Genomic DNA, 21,304 nt, shown 5'->3' on the forward strand with positions numbered 1-21,304 from the left:
CTGCCTGGCCTGCTGTGTTCATCCAGCTCTACACCTTGTTATCTCAGACTCCAACATTACCTCTGCCAAATGTATTCCTAGGACCTGATCTGTAAGGGGACCTGACCTCTCCAAAAGGAGAGAAATGTAGTGTTCCTACAACCCTCACACCTCTCATCGCTTCACCCCATGCAGTCTCCATGCCCCACTTACAGCAACCCATGCAATCTAACATTCTTTGCCCATCCCCAAGTTACTTCATATCCCCAACTTTTTGCCTGCTCCCACCCTCCATCTTTTTCCCTTTAACCTATCATATCAACTCATGTGTTTCCTGGATGAGTGCAGCTCCACCAACACTCAAAAGGCTTGCGACCACACATGACAAAGCAGCCCTGCTTGATTGGTGCCCCAGCTAGCACCTTGAACATTCAGTCCTCCTGCAATTGCAGCAGTGTGGGCCATCTTCAGGACATACTGCAACAATTCACCATGATTCCTTAAGCAGCACCTTCCAAACCGGTGACCTCTATCACTTAGAGGGAGAATGGTAGTATGTACGTGAGAACACCACCAACTGGAAGTTCCTCCAAGATACCGCCCCCCCACACCCACCTGCACCATACTGACTTGAAACTGTATCATTATTCCTTGTCTTTGCTGGATCAAAATCCTGGAACTCCCTCCCTTGTATCACTCAGGATACCTTTACATCCATGCAGTAGTTCAAGAAGGCAGCAAACCAGCAGCTTCTCAATGACAATAGAGATGTGCAATTAACGCTGGTCCAGTCAGTGACATCCACTATCCTATGAATGAACAAAAAAAAAATCTACATGTACCCATGAACAGAGTTGAAATAGTATAGTTCCATTACATAAATTTCTATATTGCAGAGTGCACTCAACCTAGAAAGCACCGTTCTTCATACAACAGCTAGCAGTCCCGAAGGATATCTGATCCATGTCTCATACCTCTTTCCCAAAGGATCCCTGGTCTTCCACCATGAAGAAATACTGGATCCCCCCAAATCACTACACTGTAGCTTCCAGATACCCAAGGCTCCACGATCCTATTTCAATGGTTACTTAAAAGGTCAGCTGCTTTTGCACATCGCGCTTCTGTGAACTACATCCCAATTCTAATCTTGCCCCATGAAAATGAGAAATATCAGAGTCGGGGGTGGGACTTGAGATTCGCAACTTTTTACAGCATTATTCCAAGAAAGAGATGTGTTCTGTCCTGGCAAACCTCAGGGCCACTGAATTTCTTTGCAGGAATGTTGCTGTTCCTTTAACAGATGCTGTACCATTGCATGTGCTGTGGTGACAGCTTTGCTCATCAGGCATCGACCTGCAAAGCAGAAAAGGGAACAAAAACAAAAATTGCTGGAAAATCTCAGCAGGTCTGGCAGTATCTATGGCGAGAAAGCTGAGTTAATATTTTGGATCCAATGACCGTTCTTCAGAACAGATGCGTCGTGTCATTCAACTTTAACACATGGTGGAAAAATTTTATTAGAATCTCATTAGTAATCAATGGCTCGGGGGACTTTCTGGACTGCAGCCCATTTATTGACCTGAGGGCTTGAGTAACCAAAAACGTTCTCTTTATCTGTGCTATATTTTTGCTGTTATCCTACTTTTTATTAAGGGCTAAAATATTCAAAGATTATTCCTTCATCATTGCATTGCCAAGAGTCATGTCAGAGTTTAACAGACAACCCTGGCAGAGAATATTGTGATTTGAGATCAAGTGCTTTTTGTCCCTCCAGAATATGATCAAAAAGTTCACGTGAGAATGAGCATGCAAAGCCAAACACCATCACATTGTTGGGATAACTCAGTGTGGAGCTGGAGGAACACAGCAGGCCAGGCAGCATCAGAGGAGCAGGAAAGCTGACATTTCAGATCAGGACCCTTCTTCAGAAGGGTCTGGCCTGCCGTGTTCCTCCATCTCCCCACTGTATTATCTCTGACTCCAGCATCTGCAGTGCTTACTATCTCTGATCACCTTGTTGGGAGCTCTGTGACATAGACTTGTTCAGAGTCTTGTTGTTATGAGAAGTGAATGTTACAGGATTCAATGGGTTCATTTCAAAATGCTAAACACTTTTAATTTACTTATTTCAACTGCTGTGGTTTGGGAGTTGAAGATAGTGAATTTTTTAGTGTTCCCATTAGCTGTAGCAGTAATGAGTTGGACAGGAACTGAAGCACAACCAAAACTCTGTAAATGTAGGATATCTTAAACAAAAGTGTAAAATACTGAAAATACTCAACTCTTTTTCTCTTCACAAATACTAACGGCTCAGATCAATCATCTTTCATCTTTCAGGTCATCAGCCTGAAACATTTAACTTTGTTTCTCTCTGCAAAAATGCTGCTTGATTTGCTGATTATTTCCCGCATTTTCTGCTGCAATAAATTGAAAGTTGATCTGAGTGTTTGTATTGTTGTATGACTAAAATATAAGCACAGATCACAATGTAACTGATTTTCTTTGGCCTCCCTTTTGAGATATTATTCTTTTCCAAATCCCACCAAAAAGACAGACATTGAGCTTTTGTTTTGTGATATCACATAGTCCTTAACTTTGTCCTTGGCGTATTGAAATTAACAATTTATACTTTATAATCTCGATTCTATAGAATTTCAAAGTGAAACCTACTGCATCACCGCAGCATATGCTATATTGTATCAATGAGGTAATTTCTTTATTCTTGGTAAAAGATTTTTGGGATGAGTCACTTGCCTTCTAGAGAGAAGAAACATGCACTGAAGAGCATGCAGTTCCCAATAGACTTGGAGGCCACAAGAATTTTTTTTATCAAAAGCAATATATGATCAGTGTGTTGTAGATGTAATACTCTCACTGGGGAGTTAGTGATTACAGAATTTGTTACATTGGTGAAGAAAACTTTAATACTTCGCATGTGAATTTGTCAGTTGTAACTTGTAAGAATTTCTCCATTCAATTATTAACATGTGCATTCTTCAGTTCTGCATTTTTTAATTATAGATATTGTTCTTAAATTGTCTATTTGTTCATTTCATTGTGAGATAATGTAACTTGCCTAGCATTTAATCAGTTAACGTATGATGTATCATTTACCTTTTGGTTATCATATATATTTTTATTTTTCAGACTGAAACTCATACTGAGATTGTTCAAAATGGTCCGACTCTTCGAAAACCGAACCCAGTTGAGAACAAGAGTGATACTGGTATGTATTAACTATTCAGCGGGTAAATTTTGAATTGAACTGAAAAGCATCCTTTATACCATTAGTCTTCACATTTCAAGTTTTTGACATTGAAGCGGATTACATAGAATTTAGTTTAGGCCACTAATACTAAATTAACATTTAGCAAAGTTTCACTTATATTTGCAGTTGCAAAACAGATATTTCTTATCAGAGAGTTCAGTTGGCTTAAAATCCAAAAACCAATATTGTGAGTCTTGTAACATCATGCGTACACCTCAATCCATCCAAGTAATATATGGTTTCAATTCTGACATACATCCGCTGAGATATGGAAGAGGCTATTAATCTACAGGTTAGTTAGGAAGGTGGTTAATATGGTCAGTTTTTTAAATGCATAAATAGTGATGTGCATTTAAAAAAAAATCACCTTTTGCTCCAGACATGATTCTAATGTCTAGGTTCAATTAAATGTCGCCGGCCAACCCATTCCAAGTGGGAAGCAATTGAAAATCACATAATCTGGCTGTCACAGCAGGTAGGGTTAGGGTTAGGCAGTAGATGTTACATCAATTGTTAAGGTTGACTTGTAAAGATCTCAAAATAGAAAAAAGGGATGAGTCCACATCAGGGAGAGTATCAGGTTTCCCTGATAGGGTCTGGAGGAGCACATTTGCTTTCTTCTATGTTTCAACAAGTCTTTGGATGAGATTCCCCAAAGTGTTACAGTTCCAAACAAGATAGCCCGAATTGTTAAGATCCTGGTTATGGAGGGGTGAGCTGGCTGTCCTTGTTTATTCGCCAGTCCCTTGGCTTGGTCATAACAAGGTGAATTTAAAAGGGATGCCTTTTATTGTGGACAACTTTCGCCCAGAACAAAGGAATTTACATTTTAAAAGGAGCCAATTTAACCAGACATTCTTGGGATAACAAAAGCATGAAGTTATACTGAATAATTGCAAGACAAGAAAATAATGTAATTTACTTACACACAGATTAAGAATGAAAGGTGAGCCAATAAAAATGTTTAAAAAGTGATATACAAGTCATTATATGAGTGATTAATGACAAACAGATATTTGTACATCACGCACATTCCAGTCAGTTGTGTTGCTAACATTGATATTGGTAATTACACAGTGAATTCTGGGATTCTTGGTTTTACAGGTTAATTTAAATTCTTTTGTCCTGGTTTTTTCGATGGCGACTGGCTGGTAACACTCAGAACGAAATACAGTGTCTTTTCCATTTATCTTTACCTGCGTGCATGTGTGTTTAATGGCTGTTCCAAACTGAGGCCTTAATATTATACTAGTTCACAAACTAGGGCATCAGTAACAGTAGCATATGTAGACGAGGGTTGAAACTCACTTTTAACTCTATTTTTGTGGGGTTTTGAAAGATAAAACAAAAGCATATCTGCAGGAGCTTTCCTGCTGTTTAGAGGGGTTTGGGTAGTCAGCCTTCAGGCTCTCATCATCTCTTCGTCTTTACTATTTCCACTTGAAGTTTCCCTGACTCTGTACGTGTGTGACATTCCAGAATTCCTCTCCAGACGATTCTGAATTTACATCCTTTCAGCTGTACCTTCTTTTTCTAAAAAGGAATTATGATTAAATGTTCAATACTTCCATAGGTGCAATCATGACACTTGTCTCAACTGAAAATTAATTTTAAAAAATGTAAAACAGGTTTGGTTCCAGCTTTTGGGAAAGCTGCAATGGCTTGCAGCTCAAGACACCAAGTTAAATTGCAATCAGATGCCAGTGGTGTAATTGACATCTTTTAAAAGTAAAATTCTTACTGAACTTGAGCTTGCTTGATTGAAATTAGAAATATTTAGTTGTATTAGCTGGATGATTTTATCTAGTTGCTACTGGACAGATGACATTAAAAATTACTCCAACCAGAAAACACATAACTGAACCCATTCATTTCGATATTTCTTCTGGATAAGATGTTTAACTGAGGCCTGATGTTCCCTATCAGGTAAATATAACAGATTCCATTTTACGGGGGAGTTACCTCCAGTTTCCTCACAATATTTATTCCTCAATCAACAACACAAAATTAGATTACCTGATCATTGTCACGTTTTTGAGGGTTTGCTGTGTGTAAGTTGGCTATCACACTTTCTACATCACAACAATACAATTTAAAAGGACTTTACTGCTTATAAAGTGCTTTCAGAGGTAACATTATGATATTAGAGTAACTAAATTCTTTAGTACCTGTACATATTCCTGTCTAGTTCAATGTTGGTTCATATGGCGGTGGGGGGGGGTTGTGGTGGGAGGTGGTGGGGGGGGTGCACGTGGAGGGGTTGTGTGTTGAGCATTGTTGACCAACAGGCCAACTAGCTCCATTTAAATGAGATAACAAGGTGTAAAACTGGATGAACACAGCCGGCCAAGCAGCATCAGAGGAACAGGAAAGCTGACGTTTCGGGTCTGGATCCTTCAGAAAAAAATCAGAAAGTCTGAAGAAGGGTCCAGACCCGAAACATCAGCTTTCTTGCTCCTCTGATGCTGCCTAGCTGCTGTGTTCATTCAGCTCTACACCTTGTTATCTTAGACTCCAGCATTGGCAGTTCCTACTATCTCTGAGTGAGTTGTAGCTCCATTTAAAAACAGTTTGTGAATCACCTGAAGACAGAGCTTAAGGTGGTTTAATAGGGCGTGGCTTCAATGGGATTATATTTGCCCCTGGATCTTTGTCAGAACTAAGACCAGAAGGCGCAAAGGTATTCAGTATAAAATGACAAATGGGTAGTTTAAATTGTAGTTAGCAGCGGCTGCACCTTCTCCAATGCTGATCTGATAGTAATGATTCATGACTTCAATGTAAAATATATTATAGGTACAATATAATGGGCCATTGATGAGTGGGAGGACAGACAGGTGGAATATTGCCATGCCATCAGCAATATTCCCATTCCCACCTTTATGGGTGGGCTGCCAACGAAATCCTGTTTGGGTTATCCGCCGTGGTTCAGTTGAGGCCCTTAAGTGTGCTATTAATGTCCAACTGAGGAGCTGACCTTGCCACCTTTATGATATAAAGACCTGTGCCCTACCTCTAGTCTGGCAGGTTTAACCTGCGGGCTGATGCTCAGTGAAGTTGCAATGCTTTCATTCTGGACCCCCTTCCCACATTCTGGCCTTCCCTATCACCCACTTTGTTCAATATGCCTCCATACCCCCAGCCACAACAGAGGCCTTGCACTTTCTGGGACCTGTCAGCCTAGCCCCAGCTGTCTTGGACTTGCTTCAATTCCCACTCAACTGCTGAATGCCCGCTCCTTAACCCACCTGCACTTACCAGTATTGGGCGTTTCTCCTGCTTGGCGCTGCTGGAGTGCAGAGTTCCTGGCCCATGAATGTCGGAATTCAATGAAGCAGCCTTCCTGCTGGAGGTTAACAGCAGTTTTGCATCGTGCTTATTAAAGCAGGTCATCCGAAATGTTAAACCATGGCCATCTGCCTAAGCAGAGTCAATAAACATGGGACTGGGTAAACACAGCAGGCCAGGCAGCATCAGAGGATCAGGAAAGTCAACATTTCAGGCCAAAACCCTTCGTCAGGACTAGGCAGGGGGAGGGGAGCCCAGAAATAAGTAGAGGGAGGATGATGGGGCTGGGGAAGGGTAGATGGGATGGTGATATGTGGATGCAGATAAGGGGTTATTTGTGATTGGTCAGTGGGAAGGGTGGAACAGATAGGTGAGTCGGCAGATGGACAGGTTAGGTCGTGTCAGGGAGGTAGGACATGGGATAAGGCTGGGGGTGGAGGGATTTTGAAGCTGACGAGGTCAATATTCAGGCCCTTGGACTGCAAGCTCCCAAGGCAAAATGTCAGGTGTTGTTCCTTCAGTTTACATTTAGCCTCACTCTGACGGTGGAGGAGGCCAAGGATGGACATGTCACCAGGGGAGTGGGAGGGGGAATTAAAATGGATGGCAACCAGAAGGTCGGGTTGGTTGGTGCGGAGTTGGGCTTGCCCCTATAATTTGTTCTGGGGTGCTGGAAACCTACACTCAGTGTAATTGGTCCCTAATTGCCCTTGAGAAGGTGGTAGTGATCCGCTGATTTTAACAACTGTTGTCAGTGTTGTATAGGCACAACCACCATGCTGTTGGAGGGGGGGAGTTCCAGGTTTTTGACACAGTGACAATAAAGTTCGAAGTCAGAATGAGCGGCATGATGTCTCAGAGGTTAACACTACTGCCTCACACCACCAGAGGTTCAATTTCAGCCTCAGGCGACTGTCTGTGTGGAGTTTGCACATTCTCCCCGTGTCTGCGTGGGTTGCCTCCAAGTGCTCCAGTTTCGTCCCACAGCCCAAAGGTGTGCAGGTTAGGTGGGTTGGCCATGGTAAGTTGCTCATAGTGTCCAGGGATGTGCAGGCTAAATGGATTAGCCATGGGAAATACAGGGTTTCAGGGATACGGTAAGGGGGTGAGTCTGGGTGGGATGATCTTCAGAGGGTCAGTGTGGACTCAATGGACTGAATGGCCTGCTTCACGCTGTAGGGATTCTATGACATACAGAATGGTGTGTGGTTTGGAAAAGAACTTGCAAGTGATGCTGTTTCCATGTGTTTATTATTCTTCACCCTTTAGTTGACAGAGACTGAGACTTTGGAAGGTGCCGTCTAAGGAATTTTTGTGAATTTCTGCAGTGCATCTTGTAGATGATGCACACTGCTGCTACTGAACATCAGTGATGGAGAGAGTGAATGTTAAAGGTATTAGATGATACCAAATAAATAGTTTTGTCCTGGATAGTGTTGTCTTCTTGAATGTTGTAGCAGCAGCTGACTCATCTCTGCAAGTAGAAAGTATTCCATTACAATCCTGTCTTATGCCTTGTATTCAATGGACAGGCCTTGAGGAGTTAGGAGGTGAGTTACTTGCTGCAAGATTTCAGCTTCTGACCTGCTCTTGTGGCCATGCTATTTCTGTTGCTAGTCCTGTTCAATTTTGATTGAAACATAACTCCCAGGATGTTGATAGTGGGAGATTCATTGATGGTAACACAATTGAATGTTAAGGGATGGATTCATTGATGGTAACGCCATTGAATGTCAAGGGATGATGGTTAGGTTCTCTCTTGTTGCACATGGGAACTGCCTGCGCCTTGTGTGCCATGAATGTAACAAGCCGCTTATCAATTTAAGTCTGAATTCAAGTCTTGCTGCATGTCAAGAAGGATTGCTTCAGTGTCTGAGGATCTGCCAAAGGTACTGAACATTGTGCAATTGTCAGTAAACATCCCCACCTCTGATCAAGACTTTGTATATTGTATGTGCCTACATATGAGCAAATCATACAAATATTTGTTCATCCAGTTTTCATGAAGAATCTGTTTCTTTAATCAAAGAATGCAGGCCTCTTCCATCCCAAAATAACAATAATTTCAATTTTGCAAATAACTATTCTCCATGAATTGTTTAATGGTGTATATAAGAAAGAAGAACTGGTTATTAAGCTTCCTGAGACATGAGATACCTACTCCTGAGATCATTGTCAAAATTCAAGCATAACACCAGGGCACAAGTAATTAAACACAAGCAATAAAAGTTAATTTAATAACGTGAAATTGTTTTTCAAACAGACCAGTCAACCTGTGCAAAAACATTGCTACTGATTTATATAAAAATATTAAAACCTAATTCTTTGCGTATTATTGATGAACAGGAAATTGATTTCATTTTGAGAGCGTGTGTCTTAATGGAGGAAGTGAATCTAGTTCTAACTTGTAGTACTACATCTCTACCAATAAATGGCTCTAGTGCACTTTGTAAACAGTTTTACACTGTTTACAAAGGAACCCAACATGCAGTAAACTGATCGTGTGTGCATTGCCAATAGCCCTTTCGACTTGTGTTGAAAGGATGTAATTAAATAATTAGAATTACTTCCAGGTGAATCATCTCAGTAGGCAAAATTAATTCTCATTAATTGGAATACCAACTTTTTATAACCAATAAAATCAAAGAGCAGATTTTTCTACAAGCTTTTCAGTCTACCATGAACATAGAGTAAAAACAAAGCATAAATATGAATCTTTATAGAGGTTGGGCCTAAAGAATGCGACAGTGCTATCTCAGTATTACTGTCTTCAAATTTAGAACAAATATGAATCTCTGATAACTTCAAGTTGTGTTTTCTTACGGATTAGTAATGTAAACAAAGAAGAAATACACCCAGCTTTTGTTAATTGCCAGGATATTGCTATTTAAGGATTATTCTGTGACGTAATTGGCATTTTGCCACGTGTTGACACCCAAAGTTCAAGAAAGTATATTAAGATAATTTTGTGTACTGTGAAAGGAGGTTTAAACCAGTGTTGCAGGCATTGTTCATGTATAGGAATACATTTAATAATTAAAAATAATCAATCATTGTTAAAAAAAGACAGGAGTTCATAAATTAACCTGAATTGGAAATTTTAATTTAAAGTTGATAACTATTAACCCTGTATTTCAAAATAGGCACATCAAAGTACTAACTCTGAATGCAAGATTAGTGCATGTATTTTACACCATGGTAACCTAGTCACTCTATTTAACATATGTTACTGATCAGTGCTGCTGAACCTTTCAAGTGTCCAGGATAGAGCCCAACATCTGCAAAATCTCTTTCTAATAATATTAATGAGAAAACAAAACAAGTATAGATTATATCCCAGTAATGTTTTCATCAGTCAATGGGAAAGTTGTATAGAATGTTAAATTATCATCCTTATTTTTAAATCCCTCCCTGATGTTGCCCTGCCTTATCCACAAACCTTACAACTCACTCTGAAATACTTTTAAGTTTAGCCTCCTATACACATTCTCTTTTGCTTCACTGTTCTATTAGAAGACATTTACTCAGCCTTCTAAGCCCTGCAGTTTGGAACTCTCTCCCCAACTCCTCTGCCTCCAAATCCCTCTCCTTTCAATGTCCTTTCTAAACTCCACCACTGAACCAGCATCTGGTCAATTCTAATGTGACTTGGCATTCACTTGTGTGTGATTGTGACTCTAAGAAGCTGTTTAAGACCTATGTTCTTGAAAGACAGCTATCAAGAGAGAACACTGTGAAACTGGCACATTTTGTCTCCATCTAGCAAGGTCCAATCTTGAGGTCAGGGTTTGGATTCAAGTCTGAATTTTTTGTCGATCTGAGTGGGTCTCATTCAGTTCAAGTAACTGACAGCATGCTGTAGTCACATGTGCTATCAATTAACTGTGATTTGCAGGCATCAGAACTGTCACGCACTGGAGCTGTGTTTCACAGATCACATTTAAACTTGTCTAAACAATCCAGTAATTGTTCATTGTTGGAAAATACATAATTTTTTAAATGCCACTGCTAATGGTGAGACCTAAACATGTTTTAACTTATTTAACAATCAATGAGAGCTATTTCACAATGTGACTAATCATTACTAACCAGTGATGAGTTACAATACACAGAGTAAACCATTGCATTGTGTTCTGTTTTACCTTCAAATTCCCAGTAAAAGCGAGAAGAGTTTATTAAATCTTATTAACATTTTAAAACTGAGGGTGTGAATGGATTGAGGTGTTGTTCTCCTGTTTTATCTTTTAATACCAATGCACAGCATCTCATAAAAGCAGACAATTTTGAAATCATTGGTGATGAGTTTTCGAATGAAATTGTTGCAGAAAAGAAACAAAAACTATGGCACTGTGATCACCGTTGAGTAGTGGACTGACCAAGTGCTTCCTTATCCCTGAGCAGCAGTGAGGGAGAGTTGAGCATGTTGCATCCATAACACAGACTGCATATATATCTCTTTAAAACAATTTCTTTTTATTCTCTAGTATTTTTTTTCATCATTCTATCTCTCTGCATTCTTCACTTGTTCCATCTGAAGATATCCGCAAAATTAATTACCTGATGAAGAAATTACATTTAAAGTCTGGAAAAGCCAAAGGTATGTTGTACAATGGACTAAACCGCTTGTATTTTCACTTCCCTAACTACACTAGCCACATCTATCTCTTTACTGTCTTAATTTCATCAATCTTCATTGTGTTCTAAGTCATTGTTCTCCTTCCTTTATTTAAAATAAAATTTGCTGTGTGCCTCTAGGTGTTCTTTTATATCCATTGAGTTTCATTCATATCAAACCTCTATTCTGAGTTTAGGTTTTGTTCCCTTTTTTTTCTTATTGCTGTAATCAAACTGACTTGCCTCTAATCCAGTGCCACACTAACTATACTTCATGAACTATATGATGCAATATTATGCTGTCAGAGTTCAGAGGATGGAATAAAGTAGCAGAATGAAGTTTGGTTAGATCAGCGATGTAGTTTAAGCTGATAAAAACAAGAGGAATGGAAACAGCATTTTGTTACATTTAGCGGAAGTACATAATTTGCAAATCCAAACGTTCTGTGCAGTGCAAATCAGGTTAATAATGAGAGGCACATGACATCATAAAATAATAAAATCATCGTCTTCTCCATCTTTATACTTTGCTCTGTCACTGAGATTAAATAAAATAATGCAGTTATGAAGATTATCTAGAGTTCAGTGTTTCACATTGAAAATGTTTAGCTCAGTTGGAAAACTACCAGACCTGAGGCACTAAAATATTTTGAAATATACATTTTTTATTCTGGAATATTGAACAAGTTGGAATCCAGCCTGCTGACTCCAGAAGCAGAGGATAGGTGGCCAGGAACAGGCAAGTAATGAGATGGGCAGCTTAGAAGGCCTGTTTCAGTTTTCTGGAGCTTCGGCCCAGTCATTTCAGAAATTGTTAGGTCCTCAAACCTCACCCTACCAACCAAACGCCCAGTCCATGCCACCTCTATGGCAACTCTCCTAGAATCTACCATAGATGGAACTCAGAAGCTGTGTGGAGCTGAAAAACAAAAACAAAAATCCTCTAACAATTGAGTACAGCTTTCGATCATTCACTCTTGATTGCAAAGTGATCTGCTCTCCGCAGAACCCATTCAAAGCTTCTGTGTTTTCTCAAGTAGTTAACGTCTTAAAAACAAACTTGAATCCAGATCCCACATCAAAGACAGCTAATCCTTTAATAGCCTTTTAAACTATCAGTCAAACTGTGACCTCTGTAGTCCTGCTGAGATAGTAGCTTTTGAACATTGGCTAACCATAGACAATAGCATTGCATTCAGTCCTTGGGGAAATGTCAACAAAGATATTGGTTAAATTGTTCAAACAAATGGTACTTTTCTTTCTGATCTCAGAGTACTCCAGCAGAGGTTATGTTTTAATCTTTGTCATAGCTTTCCTTTTCAACTTTAAAGAGCAGGGGATTTGAGAAACTTTAGGCCATCAGTTTTCCACCCTTCAAGAGTATTTACATCTACTCCATGAACATTTGATTCTCACACTTTGAGTTAAGGTCCTAGCAAAAGCTAAAGTGGGATCTGTTGAAGTCAGATCTTGGTTCGTATGGCCTGCTGAGTTTATGTTTCCACCCTTGTGAAACGTGCTGTACCCCCTTTCTCCTGCCAGGAAAATCTGGATCTACAGAAAATGGGTACAAGACATCCCCTGCGGTTCCCACTTGCTGTTAAAAATCTTGCTGTAAAATTTCAATGAAATGCTTGAGTTCTAGCTATCCTTGAATTTGAAATCCATTCCCATGGTGTGAAATCAAGCATTACAACCAGTTAGCATAAAGGCAAACATTTTCCATGTAAACTGTTTATTTTCCAGCTATTACACAACAGAACCACCTTAAGTTCAAATATTAGCTATGATTCATTGGAAAATATTTGGTATGTCTCTATAGAAAAGAACGGAAACATGGTAGCTTTTACGTTTGCATTTTGTAAAATTATTTGGTGGCTATCTTCCTTTTTCATTAAACACTAAGTGCGTAACTGAAGAATGGGAAGCCCAACACTCCTGAACAATTTATAACACTTGTGACACTTTTCAATCAAAGTCTAAATTGGAGCAAGACACAAATTTCAAAAAATAACTTAACACACCACTGAATAAGCATAGCATGACACTTGTTTACCATATGGGTGTAGGGCTCTGGTTTGTCAGATTGTTAAATTTAATTTAGGACACTGTTAAGACACATGAATACTTGCCAAATGAACATTGCAGACAAACAATTTGATGGGATGATAAAATACCATCTGTAGGATTTCAGGAGTTTTATACAAAAAATGGTCAATACAAATATGCTTTTTTTTTAGAAAAAAGAGCCATTTACTAAATTACAAAGAGAGAGATCAAATATTTTATTAATAAATAGATGATATTTATTTCAGTGATAAGAGATTTCAGCTTGGAGCTTCCCTAGCATGTCAAGCAGCTTCAGTTGTTAACTTTCTCCTCTGGCTGCATCTGCCTCAATGGAAGGGTTCTTGAATGACATGCTCTTCACTTCAGGGTAGTAGGTGCAGGAGCGAGTCAAATTCACCAACCCTGGAAGCAAATGGATGCGGAGGTGGGCCATGTGTGCAGATATGTCTTGAGTAAGTACAAAGAGTACCCCAGTATGCAGCTCCTGCTGTGAGACAGAAAACTGATAGTGTTGCTGCTGGATCATGGGAAGAGAAAGCCATCAACATTCGGGTGATCACTAACTGAAATTGTTGTCGAACCAATGGTTACTGAGATGGCCCATCATGGGCCTTATATAACGATATATACAGATTATTGCTGCACAGTTCACCATGTGTAATGAAGCAGCTAAGCAATAGCAGCAATTTAAGTCTGGCAAAGCTTAACAAAATTCAGGCATGGAGATGACATATCAATTGGCCCTGAAATTCTGCAATTTACTCAGATTGGCCATATGCTTCCAGGTCGGACTGAGATGGTCCATGCTCTACTTTTGGCCTTCCACCTACCCTTTTAGCACTCGTTTATCTGGATGTGGGTTTCCTTTGACCATCACAATCACACACTGACATCACAAACAAGTGTCATGCAAAGGGAGCAGACCATCAGGGTCTTGTGCATTCAGGAGCAAAACCTGCCTGGTTAGCATTACAGGAACCTATGTTAGGTCATCCCGCATTCAAAGAGGACTCCCCCACCCTTCCCACTCCACCTCCGCCACCATCAGCAATCAGTACTGAATTAGGAAATCAGGCTCCTGCGTTCTAGGTCATGTATGGTGGCAAATGAAGCTCAAAACCTTGTATGCCCATGTGGCAGCATCTCTGGCCCAGAGAGGGCTAAGTACACAAGCACTTTTAAAATATCAGAAATTATAAAAAGCCACAGCTGCCTGACCATGCCACCAGTGACCTGCAGTTACGGTCAGACTGGTGGGGGAGACTTCATGTTGATCCTGGAATGCTGCACATTGGCCTTCTGCTAGAAATTAAACCTGCAGCCATCAGTTGACCTACAGGCACCACCAGGAGCTCACAAACCTCTTGGAAAATTACAGGTAGCCATTCCACACTCAGTTTGACTTTCCCTCAGTTGGCTTGGGCAGGAGAGTGGTCATGGGAATAGTGCTGGGAAACTCGTACGTAGGCCAGCAGCACCAAATTATTAGCCTGTCCATCTCGCATGCCACCCCCAGACCTTCTGAAAGTGCTGACCTTGAACATGAAATCTGGGCTGGTGCTGCAATGTCAGAGGTGCTGTCTTTTCAATAATCTATCATCCTGCAGTCATGTTCTTCCCCTCAAAGGATCACATGGTGGTATTTGCAGAGGGCCATGGTGTTCTGACAATGTTTGTCAGTTTACCAAGTGCAGGATTTATTTTATTGGGTGGTATTGGGATTCCTCAGTAAGAGGAGGCCCTTAAATAAAAATTAATTGACAATTTAAGTGACTTAATGGGCTTAATGGCAGATGACCTGCCGATTTCTGCCCCATTCCTGGTAATATACCAGCAAAGGCATCAAGTACAGCATTGGATGCTACTCAGTGTTACCTGACCCTGCCTGCCATTATGATTGGAGAGGCTGTCAGTGAATTAGTGAACTCGGAGAGGTGTTAAAATTTGCTGCATTTTTTAAAAAAATAGTTTTTATTTACAGTTTTATTCTGCATCAAAATGCTGCCCGTCTCCTTAATAAAACTTTTAACAGTGAGCTACTCCACCCACGTACTGTTAGCTAAAGGCTGGAACTGTGCACAAGTTCAAACATTTTCTTGAGGTAATTAACTTTGAATGTACCTTGTTACAGATGTAGCTTCAGCAACAAATGTTATAATGGCAATTAACCCTCAAAAAAGTCCTCTCAACATCACCTACATTGTAGTGGAATATTGTGAAATTTTGAATTGGAATATTATGACCCACTCATCACTTTTAATACATTGTGGGTGGTATTACTTCCAGTTAGCTGAAATCTTTAGTCATTCATGGACAACTCACGACACAGGATTTAAGATCCAAATGTGGAGTGAAACATTGAAAATGAATACATCTCATAATATGTTGGCAACTGTCTAGAACTATATAATCATAGAATTTTACAATACAGAACGAGGCCCTTCAACCTATAGTGTCTATACTGGCTGCTGAAAGAGCTACCCAGCTAGCCCCATTCTTCAGCTCTATCTCTGTAGCCCTCTAAATTCATCATTTTCAAATATATATCCAGCTCTTCTTTGAAACCTCATTATGGAGTCTGTCTCCATCACTCTCCCAGGCAGCACATTTGAAATCCTAACAACTCTCTGCATAAAGAAGTTTTTCCTCACCTCACTCCTAGCTCTCTTGCTGACAGTGATAAAATTGTGACCCTTGTTACTGACATACCAACTAGTGAAAACAGAATATCCTTCTTTATCCTGTCAAAATTGTTTGTAATTTTCAACACTTCAATAAGGTCACGTCTTAATCTTCACTGCTTCAAGGAGAATAAGCCCACTTTCTTTAATCTTCCCTTGTATCTAAAATCCCCCATTCCTAGTATCATTCCATTAAATCTCCTTTGAACTCTCTCCAGGGCTTTAACATCCTTCCTTAAATAAGTTATCCCCGACTGAACACCATACTCCAAAAGTGATCTGACCAATGATTTGTAAAGGTGTAGCATCACTTCCTTGCTTTTGTACTATGTGCCTCTATTTATCAAACCAAGGGTCCTTTAAGCCTTCTGAACAACTGCTTCAACTTGCCTGGCCACCTTCAGAGAATAATGCACGTGAATCCTGAGGTCCCTCTGCTCCTGCACTCTCCTCAAAGTTATAACATTGAGCTTGTTTTGTCTGTCCATGTTTCTTAAACCAAAACGCATTACCTCACCTTTTTCTGAATTGAAATTAATTTGCCAGATATCTGCACATTTAGCCAACTTGTCAATGCCCCTCCGAAGTCACTCAGCATTATCTCCACAATTCACTTTTCTCCCCAACTTAGTGTCATTGCCAAATTTAGAGATTTTTCCCTCAACACCAATCCTCAAATTGTTATTATAAATTAGCAAAAGCAAGAGTCCCAACATTGACACCAGGGGAACACCACTTTCAACTTTTCTCCGATCTGAGAAATGCCCATCTATACCTACCCCTTGTCCTTTTCTTAAACATTGGTGTCACATTTACAATGCTCCAGCCCCTCAGGACTATCCTGTGTTCAGAGGGACCTGGAAAATGTCTGTCAATGACAGATTAAAAAATTCTGATCCAGCATTATGTGTTGTTCATCAAATTACTTTGTTGTGTTTTCAATAATATTGTTTTTTCTGAATATGTATTATTTTAAACAAAATCTAATTGAAATGTAATAAAATCCACTGTTTAGGTTTTAAACAAATGATTCCATCATCCAATTTGAAAATACTTCAAACTAGTTTTTTCTCCTTTATGACAGTTTTCAGGAATTATAGTCCAAGCAATGCATTTCTTGATTAATTTATGCCATTTTACATAATGTATTCTGCATCTAATATACAACAGGTTTATTGTAATCACAAAATGCTGATAAGTCACAAGCTCTGCAAGCTTGTGTCATAGAGCTTGCATTGTGCATTGTGTGATTCATCACTTGTATGGGTCCGCTTTCAGGCCTTTCCTGAGGCACGCACTATAAGCCACATGGTGTCAGCTGCAGTTAGTTGCCATTTGTACTTCCTTTCAGTGCAGTTAATTATCACAGTACAGGGCACTAATGTGTGACTAACATTTCATGAAATAACAGTGTTCTATTTATTTGTGCACTCGGAATTGTGATGGTTCTTTGATGAAAACAAGAACATATAAACTCGGTCAAGATACATTTTTCAAATTGTTTAGGATTGACTAATTTAGGACATGACTTTGAAAATAATACCAAATCTCACATCTCACACTTAATGTAGAGTTGTAGCTAAGAAATGTGCTTTATGGTTGCAGTAATGGATAAAGAAGATTAGTTAAGTATGGGTGAAGGCTTCTGAGGAGCAATCCAACATTGCAAAGAATAGAGATGCGAGAAACGTTTCAAGCTGGTGATTCAGTTTTAATGATGTTCTAGCACTCTTGAGACCATACCCTGAACATGGAGAAGGTCTTGCGGTCAGTGTTTTATGTAGTTTATTATATTGACACATCATGTGGTTATATAGCCCCAAAGAATGTAATGCTCAAAGCATTTTTGCAAACAAATAGTATTGGTTTAATGAGAACATACATAACTGTACATAACTCATAATTATGAGAAGCTGTTCTGAAGTACCATTGCATTATCCTGCAAAGTCATTATGGTCTATTTATGAATGAAGTCAAATGATAAGAATATGATTTTACCATCGTAGGTGGCATGGAAAGATACTTTTGCCTCTTTTTGGCACCTCACTAACTGAGTTCTGGGTCAGAAGGTTCAGTAGCATCAATTAATGACCATTTAAGAGTTTCAACACACCACCTCACTGACCACCACCTTCCCTCTGATTGGCCAGCTGATACTGGTGTCGGAGCATGTTATTTGCCAAGAAATTCACTTATGCTCTGCCAGTTCTTAATGAGCAGATTGTCTTGCAACTGGACCAGCTTTCTTGGGAGTGGGGGTTAGTGATGAGTTCATCGTCATCCAACATGTATAAAACAAAATTGAGAAAATTCCAACTCACGAGATCTTCAGACCATCATGCAGAATGGCATGGGAGTTCTCTGAGCCTATTGGAAGTAATATATAAGTGAGTAAATGTGGATATTTATGCCAATTCTTCAGAGTTCCTGCTGAAATTATGGTAGCAATTTGGGAGAGTCTTCTCCTACTCTTACTCAACAGGTTTCTTCTGTTCCTTTCTCACTCATATCCTTGTCCTGTGTGTGCGCATGTATGTTCACACACACACACTGCATTCATTGTATTTGCTTCAATCACTCCTTATGACAATGGGTTCCTCTTGAGTCAAGGAGCCATAGTTTCCCATTGAATGTGGAATTGAGAGGTGGGATAAATCCTCACTGATCCTATCTCCATTGCCTGCCTGTTGGGAAGAGGGATTTTCACTGGTTCACAAGCAGGACTGCTGTTCAACTAATGGCTGGGAGACAGGGCACCAGGGAAGTGGACTATATGCTGACTCAAATTGGCAGCCATTGTGGTGGCTGGTGTCGCTATGTGGTCTCAATAATAAAAGAGGATTCTCATATTCAAAATGACCAGAGCAAACAGAGAACTGTGCTACAAGGGCAAGGTTAGGTATTAAAATTTCATTGCTGCTCAGCTGGTTTATGTTAAAACTTTTGATTTTTTTCCGTCAATAAACCTGTTCAGTGCTGCTACTACGCTGCAGCTGGTCAGTTTCAGAGCTGCCCACGACTTCTCCATCCATCAACATTTCAAAACGTCAGAAATCACTTTCCCACCTGCTCTCTATTTTTCCCCTTACTGCATACCTTCCGTGTTCTCTGGGGAGTTGGTCGAGTTGGGAGCAGAGGTAGCAGTGCAGTCAGCAAGCAGTGGCACCACTTTTTTGTAGTCCCACCTCATTTCCATCCTGATTGGTGCTGGGAACATCTGTCCCAAGAAATTTCTCCTGAATTTCCTTTTTGATTTATTGGTGGCAATCCTATAGCTTTGGTGTCCCCCACAAGAGAATTGTAGAGTCATAGAAGTCCACAACACAGAAAAAGACCTTTCGTCCCATCGAGTCTCCGCCAGACAAAAACAACCACCTAACTAATGAAGAGCAACAAACAAAGAACAGTACAGCACAAAAAAAGGGCCCTTGGTCCACTAAGCCTGTCCTGAAACATGACACCGTTCTAAATAAAAAAACATTTTGCGTCTACACGGTCCATGTTCCTCTATTCCCTGCCTATTCATGTATCTGTCAAGATGCTTCTTAAAAATTGCTATTGTATCTGCTTCTACCACCTCCTCTGGCAGTGCATTCCAGGCACTTGCTCTGGCAACACTAGACACCACCCTCTCTCTAAAAGACCTGCCTCTCACATCACCTGTAAACTTAACCCCTTTTAATTTAAACCCAAGTCCCCTAATAATTAACATTTCTACCCCGAGAAAAAGACTCTGACTATCCATTCTATCCATGTGTCTCATAATTTTGTAAGCCGTTATGAGGTCAACCCTTCAGCTTCTGATGTTCAAGTGAAAACAAACAAAGTTTGTCCAATCTTTTCTCATAGCTATTATCCTCCAAACCAGGCAACACTCTGGTAAACCTTTCCTGTACCCTCTCCAAAGCCTCCACATTCTTCTGGTAGTGTGGTGATCAGAACTGTATACAATATTCAAACGTGGCCTTACTAAAGTTCTATACAATTGCAACATGACTTGCCAGTTTTAACACTCTATACCCCAACCAATGAAGGCAAGCATGCCATTAGCATTCTTGACCACCATATCCACTGTGTTGCCACTTTTAAAGAACTGTGGACCTGCACACCTAGATTCCTCTGCATGTTAATGCTTATGTGTTCTCCCATTTACTGAATACTTCCTTCCTGCATTAGACCTTTCAAAATGTACCACCTCACATTTGTCCAGATTAAATTCCTTCTGCTGTTTCTCTGTCCAACTCTCCAGCATATCTATATCCTGCTGTATCCTCTGGCAATGCTCCTCACTATCTGCAGCTCCCCAACCTTTGTGTTATCTACAAACTTATTAATCAGACCACCTACATTCCTTTCTGAATCATTTATATGTATAACAAACTACAGGGATCCCAGCACTGCTTACTGTGAAACAACACTGGTCACAGATTTCCAGTCAGAAAAATGCACTTCCACCTCTACTCTCTGTCTTCTAGACCAAGTCAGTCTCTTACCAGCTCACTGTGGATCCCATGTGAGTTCACCTTCTGTATCAGCCTGCCACGAGGGACCTTGTTAAAGGCCTTGCTAAAGTTCATGTAGACAACATCCACTGTCCTGCCCTCAATCATCTTTGTCATTTCCTCAATAAACTCAATCAAAATCGTGAGACACGACCTTCCCCGAACAAAGCTATTCTGCCTGTTGCTAATAAGTCTATATTTTTCCAAATGTGAATAAATCCTGTCCCTAAGAATCTACTCCATAATTTCCCTACCACTGATGTAAGACTTACCGGCCTGAAATTTCCCAGATTGCCCTTCTTAAACAAATGAACAACATTGGCTATTACACAATCCTGTGGGACCTTGCCTTTGACGAAAGAGGATAAAAAAGATTTTGCAAAAAGCCCCAGCAATTTCCCCTTCTCCTCCTTCAATATTCTGGCATAGTTTCCATCAGGTCCTCGGGATTTGTCTGCCTAAGTGTTTTTCAAAACACCAACCCACTTTTTTTAATATCAACATGTCCTAGAATATCAACATAACCCTCTCTGGACTCACCATCCACCATGTCCTTGTCATGTGTGAATACCGATGCAAAGTATTTGTTAAGGACCTCACCCACATCCTTTGGCTCCACACATAAATTCTATCCTTTGTCCTACCCTTTCCCTAGAGTGCATCCTGCTCCTTATACAGATATAAAAAACCTTTGGGACTTTTCTTAATCCTGTTAACGAATGTCATTTCATGCCCCCTTTAGCCCTCCTAATGCCTTGTTTAACTTCTCTCCTGTTTTCTTTATATTCCTTAAGAGCTCTGTCTGTCTTCAGTTTCCTAAACCTCTTGTATGTTTCCTTTTTCTTTCTGATTAAGTTCACAATTTCATTTGTCATCCAAGGTTCCCAAATATTGCCATCCTT

The 21,304-nt window shown here is 40.0% G+C and overlaps 1 protein-coding gene across 1 annotated transcript in view; it reads left to right on the plus strand.

Moving 5' to 3' along the window:
- LOC109910915 (brain enriched myelin associated protein 1) overlaps window positions 1-21,304 on the plus strand; it is a 94,992-nt gene that overhangs the window by 22,594 nt on the left and 51,094 nt on the right. Inside the window, exons 3-4 of the mRNA XM_048608581.1 lie at window positions 3,127-3,205; window positions 11,073-11,132. Of these exons, the coding sequence (XP_048464538.1) occupies window positions 3,127-3,205; window positions 11,073-11,132 (139 nt within the window). The remainder of the gene's footprint in view (window positions 1-3,126; window positions 3,206-11,072; window positions 11,133-21,304) is intronic.

The sequence above is a fragment of the Rhincodon typus genome, chromosome 19, assembly GCF_021869965.1.
Source record: "Rhincodon typus isolate 14 chromosome 19, sRhiTyp1.1, whole genome shotgun sequence".
NCBI classification, from domain to species: Eukaryota; Metazoa; Chordata; class Chondrichthyes; order Orectolobiformes; family Rhincodontidae; genus Rhincodon; species Rhincodon typus.